Consider the following 10758-nt stretch of genomic DNA (forward strand, 5'->3'; position numbering starts at 1 on the left):
TAATTATATTGGGACTATGAATGTCTCCTCTGTCTTTTATGTGCAGGAGGGTTCACCTACATGCACAATGTGTGGGGATGTTAAAGCCCTTGCACCCAGTATTTTTAAGGCCCAGCATTCAACATTTGTAATATCAGGTGACACTTTAAAAATTATTTGCTTTTAAATTTAATGACAGAACAGTCTGGATAGAAACAGATTTCATTTATTGAGGTCGAATTTTCATGTCTGTATATTTGTAAGAATAATGGTGGCCCTTTCCAGCAGCCCAGTTGATGCCATCAGCATAAGAGGTGTGCTCTCCTCTGAGGTACAGGCCATTCAGGTTGGATGAGTGGCAAGCACCGTACCACCAGCCTCCCTTAAACATGACTGCACAGCTTGCTGTTTCGTGGCTATCATTGTCCTTGTCTCGTGTGGAGAATACAAAGCCCCGATGTCCTGAAAATGAATCACCTGAAAGAGAAAGGGGAGCGGGGGGGAGGGGGGGGGGAGGAAAATCAAATGTAAACCCTTGAATGGCTCAGAACTAACACAATATGTGCCATGGATGTGATGAAAATGCACCAGAACAATATTATACCCAAAGCAAACCAAAACTTGTAGTTTCAGTTCCCGGCCTCTCTCATCAGTGAGGGAAATACTCCCTTTCTTGAACCAGAAAGAACCGCTGCCACTCAATGTAGACTTGGGTGTGGGCATCTTTTGAGGGGTGAGAATGGGATCCCATATCCCTCACTTCAACCTATGGGGGGGGGGGCAGATATACATGAACATTTGGTTACTCCAAAGCTTTCTGGGGGTCCTATTTCTTTTCTAATTCATATATATCCTGGTCTTCTCCTGATAATGGGACTCAGAACCCATGATGGTGGGTCCACTTCAAAGTTGAAGGGAGCTTATTGGCAGGGGATTGGACTGAATGGCCCACGAAGTCTCTTCCAATAATAAACTTTATTTATTGCCTCACCACCATCTCCCCAATGGGGACTTGGAGTGGCTTACATTTGGGCCAAGCCCAAATGACAATTACAATAAAGAAAAACCAAAAACAAAACTGAAAACGCGAACAATAAACAATAACATCATAGTTACATAAAACACATGAATACATAACAATATATAATAAATAAATAAATTTAAAAAATAAAATAAATATACACAGACACAATAATAATGGGCGGGCTACATGTAGTGATTAAAAGGACAAACTGATTAAAACTAATTAAAAACTCGGGCGAGTTAAAAGAGGGAAGCAGGTAATTTGATTCTATGAGAAGGACTTTTCCCCCTTAGAGATGCAGAATAAACTTTCTTTTGTATGCCCATGTTTTGTCTGTGGCCTGTCCAATGATGACAGGTATGGGATTTTCCACTCGTGGCATCATGTCAGCATTCACAAAGTTTTGAATTGTGGAATTTTTCAGATTTTCAAAAAAGAGATGCTCATCCTATAATATTGTAAATCCAGTTTATGCTGCTGTAAATAGTGAACAAGATATCATTTATTCACCAGAGTATTGTTTCTGACCATTTTGGCCCCTTATGGTGTCTTATGGAGTGGAGTGAAACATCTAGGGGACCAAATAAAGTACTGACTTATAAGAACTTGAGAGTCATCTCAGCTGAAAAACAGTGTTCAGTGGCGTCCATGTAAATGAGCTGTGAAACTACTGTAGATCTGAATCTGATAAACCCAAACTTGTATATACCATAGCAATCTGTTGGACGGATATCTTGGCTCCCGAAAATTTAATCAGCACCCACAAGGACTATTAGGCCTGGGTAACAACGGAAAAATTTGTTTCTAAAATTGATTCATTTTTTGGGGTTTTTTGCGTTTCGATATTTAAAAGAATTCTGAAATTTTCCTTAAAAAAAGTTCGATATTTATGAAATTTCGTAAATGGTAAAAAAATTACAAAACAATAACGAAACAATAACGAATCGATTCGTCAATGGCGGCCGCGATCGCACAATACGCTAAAAAAACTTCTGAAGCTTCCCTCTCCCTCTGTTGTTGACTGTTGGTGTGATATTATAATTTTTTTTCACTAATTAAACAAAAAACTATAAAACTTGCCCCAGACATGCGGAAATAATAACGAAACGACCTCAAACCAATAACGAAACGAATACATAACGAAATACGAAGCATTTACGAAATGAATTGAAAAATTCGTTTCGTTTTTAAGTTGCTCCAGAGTGGTTCGTTATCGCTTCGTTAACAAAAAAAAATAACGAATTTCTAACGAATTACGAATTAACGAAACGAAACCGCCCAGCCCTACAGACTATTACAAGAGCTACAGCATTGGGAGGCATAACCTGAGAGATTTCTCCAGGCTACCTGGGGGAGGGGGAGCATTTAAGTTAAGGTCTCCCCTTAACTGTCACTGATGAAAATCCCATTATAGAGCTTTCTTTGAAAGATTTGGTCACAGGATGCTTGCCTTTGCCTTCCTCTGACCCACCCAGCGGGTTTCCATGATGATCCAAACCCTGGTCTAACAGTTAAGACACAAAACCTCTCACAAACATTTCTACATACCAAATGCAATAATAGAGTTCATTATGCATGATGTTTTAATAAAAGTTCAAACAAATTTATGTAGGATCGATAGCACACTTTCATCAAGGGCAATCATACCTGAATAAGCTGTACTAAAATTACACATTTCTCTCCATATCCTTATTGGTAGCTATTATACAGATCCTCCATGCTAAAAAGAGTAACTTACCCATGTTGCCATCTACATAAGAACCCACTGACAGGGTGTAATTTTCTTCCTCACTTGAGATTTTGAAACTAGTGTACTTTGCATATGTTCTAGTGTCATTCATGTCCTTCACATCAATCCGCAGCTGCTGTGTTCCTGGAAAAAAATGTCATAGAGTGAGTATTGTCTGCAAGAGAAACCCCTGGACCATGCTTATAATCATTTTGCATACAGAGAAATCTCTCGTCAGAGTTCAAATTAGGTTAAGTGTGTAATTTCAATCCAAAATTATGGGGAATGAAAGATTAAAGTGGTGATTTTTTTTAGCAGTCTAAGAATATTGTTACCTGAATTTGTGAGAAGATGGATTTTATCATTGCCCAACCAAAATTCTGATGCTTGGTTTCCAAATCCAGTTTTGTAGGACTGCCAGTCACGATAGAAATCTACTGATCCATCCTGTCGCCTCTGGAAAACCTGGATGGGGAAAGAGGGAGTTTATATTTTAGTGTTGTTACTGAGAATCAATAGTTTTTTTTATTCAGTGCTAGATGGGTTATTTTAAGCTGGCTTAATGACTTCGAAGAGGCCTCTCTTAGAACAATGAGGCATCATGGGCACTCTCTAGGAAAAAGAACCATGTGATGTAGTAGTATAAGTATTATGTAGATGATCCTTAACAAGTCACTCTTTCAGCCTAATTCATCTCATAAATTGGTTGTGCTGATCCAAGAAGTAGAGGAAATAATCTTGATTTTTTAAAACTTTTAATCCATTCAAGGAACGGAAGAATAAAAACAAAATGGGGCATTAATGAGATTAAGGCAGAGACTGAACACCAACCCAACCGTGTCTATTTGATACTAAGAGCACAATCTACATGGGCCACAAAGAGTGATGCTGGGATACTCCAGCCTTGCTCTTTGAAGCACGATCTGCATGACTGGCCACTAAGCAGCTTTAAGGGTTGGATGGCAGCCACACTGCACTCCAAGCTTGCCTGGTGTCTGGATAGTGTCTAGGTGGCCCAACATATTTGGAACTGGTTCACCATCACTGGATTGCTACCCTTATCTTGCCCCATCATTCTGGATTTTGCAGTACCCACTAAGAATGAAAATCATAGAATCATCGAGTTGGAATGAAGGGGCAAAGATTCAAAATACTCCTTAAATTCAAACCCAAAAAGCAGGAGCCATCTTTCCAGGGGGGGGGGGGGCAGGCACCACGGAAGTTGAATCTTCCAACTGCAAAAAATATTTTATTATGTGGCCATAGCAAGATGACAAATATGCATACAGGAATGCAATCAAAGGTTCTGTCGCACCCCCAATGGAGCTGCAGAGCTTTTATCACTTTGGCGGTAAATTGAATAGACATTCTCATTGGTGTCCAAAGATCAATCATTTCATTGGTCTATGCTAGCTATACAGATGCTCATTGGTTCTTTATGATTTTGACTGGCATGAAAGCACACGTTGTCAGTGCAGATTGTCATTTAGCAGTCTTGCATCATTTGTTAAAACTTACCAGCCAGCCTCCTCCATCAGTCTCCATGTCACAGAAGACGCTCATTGCTTTCCCTGTGGCAGGATAGATTGTATACCAACCACTCAGTGTCTCTCCACGCTCCAGAAGCTCTTTGCAGTCTTTGGCTCCTGCCTCTAGATAAAATATCATGGAGTAATTCTGAATTGGTAAGTGCAATCTCCCTTCTGGTAATATAGTATGCATGAGGAGAACAACAGGTTTCTCATAGGGGTGAACAATTTCTAGAAGTGGTGTAGCTACACAGCTCTCTGCTTGAACTACTGGGGGTTGCACCCTCTCTAGGAAAAGGTCTACTGCTCTGACATCATCACACACCCAGCCACCCCATCCTGCCCCCCAGCAGTCTCCATTCTAGTAATATAATTTGCATGTTTACACAGGTAAACTTTGACTGGAGAAGTTGATGATTTCTAGAAGTTGTTGCAGCAACATAGTGAGTCCTGTGGTTGGCTACAGGGAAATTGTATCAGTGTTCTGCATGCCAGATTGTACAGGCATGCAAAATCTCAGCCTACATGTGCATGCACAGAATTTTTAATGCAATGATTTGAAACTGATATCGTGGACTATGCTCATTTTTTAAAAAACCAGTGGCAATTTAATTGAAAAGTGACAATGGGTAAACAAATGGACAATGGGTAAACAAATGTGTATCAGTCAGTTGTAACCTATGGTATATATCAGCTTTACTTCCAAATCAGTGTCCTCCTGACTGAAAGAGTGAGAGGGAAGGTCTGGTTGATGCATCACTGACAGTCTGTGACTCTCAGGGACCTCCAACAGCTTTCACAGACCATCCGAACAAATAGTTTATAGAGCCTAAGTTGTTGGCTGATGTTTTTGTTTAAGGTTTAACTTCCTGGAATTTTAAAGAGAAGAAATGAATGGCAAGGAAGATACAGGCCCAAATGGATGAGGTGAAATGAAGATGCTCCCTGATAATACCTAGTGAAGATTTATCATTTAGCCAAGATGGACAAATTGACTATGGCTACATCTGCACTGACCACTTAATGCAGAAGGGCCACAGCGAAGGACCACATGGATTTGATTGGGATAATGTTGGGTGATCCACATTAACCAAACTCAGGGGATAGCCCAAATTCTGATCCCAATTTGGGGTCTGTGTAAATAGTTGGGCCAGTTTTGAAATGGAACCAAACACAACTGTTTTCCCTGCCATCCCATGTCTCCCAAGCTTCAGCAGTTAAGAGACACAGGATGGCACTTGCAATCCCATCCTATTCTGCATGTCACGGTGGTCTGCAGCTACAACGTGGGTCCTACCAGTCGGCTGTCCCCTGCAGTGATGTCAATCAGAGAGATGGGGAAATCATGGCAGGGAGATGAAGGAGCTATTCTTCCTCTCCCCTCCCCTCCGCACCGCTCATTGCCCCAACAGATTTCAGTGCAGATGATGGCCAACTGGTAAGACCCATGTCACAGCCAGAGATGACCACAAAATGGAGAATGGAAGGGGAGAGTAAGAGTGGCTGTCCAGCAGCACCAAAATGAGTTCAGCACTCCTGAGCGATTAGGACTCCCTTCTGACCCTGCAATAGCTAGTATGGGTTGATGGCAGCAGCTGTGGTAACCATCCTAGAACCAGTCTAATGTTTACCTCAGGATAGCAGATCACTGCTGGTCCACCCTATGTTGACTAAGGAGAAAATTATGACTAACTTTAAGAAAAATTGAAACTTGTTCATTTTTTTTTACCACAACAAATGGGGCACCTGTCAACTGTAGGGTTTATGAATTAGTAGAATCTTAGTAGACTTGCTTTACTACCATCAGATATTCTGAAGATGCCCAGCCACAGATGCAGATGAAACATCAGGAGAAAATGCTGCTAGAACACAGCCATACAACCCAGAAACCATATAAAACCCTTAGTAGAATTTTGCTAAAAATAGAGGTGTGACTATATCGTATCATTTAAAGGGAGTAGGCTAGTGACAATTACCATCAGATAGAGAGTGGGAAATCTGTAGATTCTTTAAAAAAATCTGTTTGTTTGTTTTCATATTTATGCACGTGCAAGTGTGTTTGTTTATTGTTTTCTGTTTTGTTGTTTGCAATAGCCCTTGGTTGTAGTATTGTAATAATAGATAGTAAGAAAGCTTTTGCCTTATTTGCTACTTTCCTATTAATGAACTTCCACCTGTGACATAAGCATCAGTTTTGATATGGTCAAAGAGCTGCATTTTTAATATCTTGCATGTGGTTGAACAATGAAAGAACTAAAGGTCTTTGAAAGACTCATCTGCTATATGCAGAGGGATCCTGATAAACATGTTCTCGAGCTTGTTTGGTGCGAACAAGAGAGAGGGCCTTCTCAGTGGCTGCTCCCAGACTTTGATGCTCTCTCCCTAGGATAGCCCCATTGCTGCGCACATTTCATTTGAATATATATATAAAAAACATTTCTCTGCCATCTGTTATTTACAAATTTTCAAGTATTGGACTTATAATACTGAATGACTCAGATTTTAAGTTTTTCTCAAGTATTTTAATTTTTTTAATCTTCAGTGGTTTTAACAGTAAAAAATTGTTTTGTTAATGCTTTACATTTATTTTATATTTATGATTTATATCCTTGTATTGTTTTTAGTTATCATTGTTTTACATTCATTGTTAACTGCCATGAGCTCCTATACTGGGAGAAGAGCAGGATATGAAAGAAATATTAGTAGTAGTTATAATAATAATGGTCCACATGAAGTGGCAAGTCTATTTTGCATATGTGCATCCTTGATCACTTAATACATTTTAAATTGATAATTCCTAATGAGTCTTATCTGCTTTGATCTTGGTGGTGCAATATGTCTGACTATTTGTGAAAAAAGGTTATAACCCTCAGCCTTGTCTATGAGGAGCACAACCATACAAACCGTGCACCCACCCAATGTTGGGTTCATGCTGAAGATGGTAGCGATGACAAAACATACCTTGGTGTTGACAGCTTACAATACTGCATGCTTCTCCTGTAGGAAGAGAAAAACCATTTCTGAATGAGCAAATGTGGTTTCTGTGTCAGAATTAAAATGAGATAAGAGCACTTTCAAGTGCTCTGTATAATGGTACAGTATTTTATTTTATTTAACCTGAGGAAGTTGAGGTAAGCAAAAGTTTTTTTCCCACTCTGGCCCCGTTTTTTTCCTGACAAATTTAATAAACTAAAGCCTGAAGGCAAATATAGGCAATGGTTTCATTGAAAATTGCTCTGAAATTGGCCAGTTCCTTGGGCTGGTCAGTGCATGGATAGAGGGTGCTTTTTGCATGACATCCTATTTAGGAAACAGGAAACTATACAAACTGAGTCCATGAATGCTCTTTGACCATATATATTGCAGGAAAAAAAGCTGTAAATTTCTCATTAGCCAGCTAGGCCATGAGATGATGTTAGCTGCTAGAAATAAGGTGAACTATCAAACCATTTGTTCCTCCTACAACTAGGCTAGGCAACCACACACATGTGAGTTTTTGGTTTTTCTTTTCTTTTTTGTAATTCTGAATCAACCCTAATCTTGATCCAAGAAACATCTGGTCCTTTTCCCAATTCTTGAAGCTTCTGAAGTTGTTCATTCCTGGCCTGATGGTGACCGCATGGGCCAAGCTTCACCTGTGAGCCCTCTTCCACTTCTTCAAATGAGGTTGTGTGGGACTCACCTTGATCTCCTTTCTCTCCTTTGGGTCCAGCTTTCCCAGGTGCTCCAGCAGAGCCTCTCTCACCTGAGAAGAAGAGATCAGTGGCCTTTCAGAGAACATTTGAAACACCGCTAGAAGACATTCATTCCCCCTTTTTTGTAAGAAGTCCACCCAACCCCTCCCCACCACCTTTCCTGTAATGGAGTACATTAGAGAAAATGGGGAGTTGAGTTTTCTCCATTCAAAGCACTCTGCTACTTTGTATGTGTGTCAAAAACAATGTAATTTTCATTTTAAGTGCTAATAATCTCCCCTTTACAGAAGCACCTTATGTCTGATGTTAATATTAATCTCTTAGTGATGACATATAGAAAAGAAAAGAAAACTGCAACCTCTGGTGTGCAACAGATCTGTGGTCCAGAAGGTCCTTGTCTCACCTGGGGGCCCCTGGGGGCCGGGGTCTCCCTTCATGCCGGTCAACCCATTTGTTCCTGGGATGCCAGGTATTCCTGGGGTGCCTGGCTGGCCTTGGAAAAAGACCTTGTCCGCTCCACACTGCGATAAGCCCTTCAGCTCTGCAACAAGGTGAGAAAACACAAAACAAAATTGTACATCATAAACTTGAGTGAGGTATAGCAAACAATGATGGGTTTGTACTAGCTCTATGCTATCCATTTCTCACATATATTCTAAGAATGAAAACCATTGTCCTCAGTAGTTGGAGGCATAAGAAAGAGTTCTTGTGAAATTGCTACAGCAGTTTGAGCAATGCCCACATTCTCTTTCTGCACAAATGATTCCAGCCCAGCTTATCTGTCCAAATGTATCTCCCCCTATGAACCATCATGGAGGTTAAGATCATCTGGGGAGACCCTGCTCTCGGTCCCGACTCCTTCGTAAGCGTGGTTGGTGGGGAAGAGAGACAGGGCCTTCTCAGTAGTGCCCCCTCGGCTGTGGAACTCCATCCCCAGTGAAATTAGATCAGCAGCCTCCCTCCTGACCTTTAGAAAGAGAACAAAGATGTGGTCATGGGATCAAGCCTTTGGCTAATAAATAATGCAGGAGAAAGGATAATTTAAGGAATGTGTGCAATGACAATTTGGAATGGCTATAGTATACGATTTCTGGGTCATGGGATTTAAATGTTCATACTAGGATGATTTTATGCTTTGTCTGAATGTTTAAATTTTATGTATGCCTTATGTTTAATGTTTTTAATTGATTTAAAGTTCATAGTTATATGTAGTAATTCATTATTATGATTTCTTTGTGTACAGTATGTTGGCATTGAATTTTTGCCATTAGTATATTGTAAACCGCCTTGAGTCCCCCCCAGGGATTAGAAAGGCTGTATAAAAATATAGTAAATAAATAAATAAATAAATACCTGAAAAGTATGAGAACCCTCTCCTCCAGTAACCTGACTCCTATCCATGAGAAACAAAGCAGTTTGTGCAATGTCCATATTCCCTTTCTGCACATACCTGAAAGGTATGAGAGCCCTCTCCTCCAGTGATCTGACTCCTATCCGTGAGAAACAACCATCATTTCCCCATCTCTCCCAGTTTGACTCACGTGCACAGCAGCTGACTTCTGTTTCTTCTCCAAAGCTTCCTCTCCCCATAGACATGAGAGTGAAGCAGGTCACAGCCAGGTGAAAGCCCACCCATCCAGCCATCTTGTCTTGCGGCACTGACCTGGCTACTTACAGGGATTGGTTTCTGCATCTAGGTTTTTGTGCCCTTATATAGAGAGCAAAAAGTTCTGTAGATAAGGGCATGAGGAAGTGCTTTTATTTGTTGGCAGAGGGGGACTGTCTTGAAACATGTCTTGAAACAATTGCTGACATTTCACTTTTTACAGCAACACTTGAAACCCCTGAATTGCGTAACCCTCTATTCAGGAGGGATTTCCTCTTGCTGAGTAATGTGTGGACCAGTAGCAAAAAGTTTCAGTTCCTGGAGTCTTTTGGATTTCCATATAATAGAGATTTATACCCCTTCTATACTGTCAAATAAAATCCAGATTATCCGACTGAAACCAGGATTATGGCAATGTAGACTCAGATAATCCAGTTCAAAGGAGATAATGTGGATAATTTGGATTATATGGCAGTAAAGAAGGAGCCTTAGCCTGTGTTGTTACAATATATCATAGGCTCCTTCTACACTGTCATATAATCCAGATTATCCAATCAGATAATCCATATCTGAACTGGATTATCTGAGTCTACACTGTCATAATCCGGTTCAAAGCAGATAATCTGGATGTTATATGGCAGTGTAGAAGGGGCCTTAGATAAGAATTCTTGGGGAATTTTTCTTCTATTGGATTTAATGAGGCAAGAATCATGTTGATTGTAGATCGCTAGTTCAATTGGCTCGAGTTTACATTTTTACATGATTTTATTAATTCGTGATACAAATAATTTACCATCAAAGTAATATACATTCAAAAATTAAAGAGACAGAAAGAAAAGAGAGAGAGAGACGAAGAATGAAGATATATAACTATGACATAGTAAGGCTCTGGCATCCCACCCCCACCCTGAATGTAATGAATGTAAAAGTAAAAGGGGGGAAAGCAATTATTATTCCACCATTACAGATCTAGCTAAATAATTCTATTAAATTTCTTAAAACGATTACATATCATTATGTTACTTTATAATTACTTAAAATCCATACATGGTTTCCAGTCTTTCAAAACTGGTTTATTCTTTAAAACCCACATTAATTTGGTTGTTTGGATTAGCCCTGCAATCTTAACAATCCATTCAACTTCCATTAGTACTTCAATCTCTTTACAAATTTGAGCAACCAATATTCTGGCTGCT

General features: G+C 39.9%; 1 protein-coding gene across 1 annotated transcript; it reads right to left on the bottom strand.

Moving 5' to 3' along the window:
* Window positions 1-189: 189 nt before the first annotated feature.
* On the bottom strand, window positions 190-10000 carry LOC132771815 (veficolin-1-like). Its single transcript, XM_060770279.2, has 8 exons — window positions 9498-10000; window positions 8360-8497; window positions 7944-8006; window positions 7223-7258; window positions 4251-4384; window positions 3068-3197; window positions 2742-2876; window positions 190-456 (listed from the first exon to the last, which is right to left on the bottom strand). The coding sequence occupies exons 1-8, from the start codon at window positions 9598-9600 to the stop codon at window positions 206-208; spliced, it is 990 nt and encodes a 329-aa protein (XP_060626262.2). The 5' UTR covers window positions 9601-10000; the 3' UTR covers window positions 190-205.
* Between the last annotated feature and the right edge of the window lie 758 nt (window positions 10001-10758).

This window comes from Anolis sagrei, chromosome 1, assembly GCF_037176765.1.
Source record: "Anolis sagrei isolate rAnoSag1 chromosome 1, rAnoSag1.mat, whole genome shotgun sequence".
NCBI classification, from domain to species: Eukaryota; Metazoa; Chordata; class Lepidosauria; order Squamata; family Dactyloidae; genus Anolis; species Anolis sagrei.

Coding starts and splice junctions, on each gene's coding strand:
- LOC132771815 (XM_060770279.2), bottom strand. CDS start 9,600: ATGGCTGGATGGGTGGGCTTTCACCTGGCTGTGACCTGCTTCACTCTC. Junction 8,498..9,497: donor AGAAGTCAGCTGCTGTGCAC/GTGAGTCAAACT, acceptor ACCTTGTTGCAG/AGCTGAAGGGCTTATCGCAG. Junction 4,385..7,222: donor TGTAAGCTGTCAACACCAAG/GTATGTTTTGTC, acceptor TATTTTATCTAG/AGGCAGGAGCCAAAGACTGC.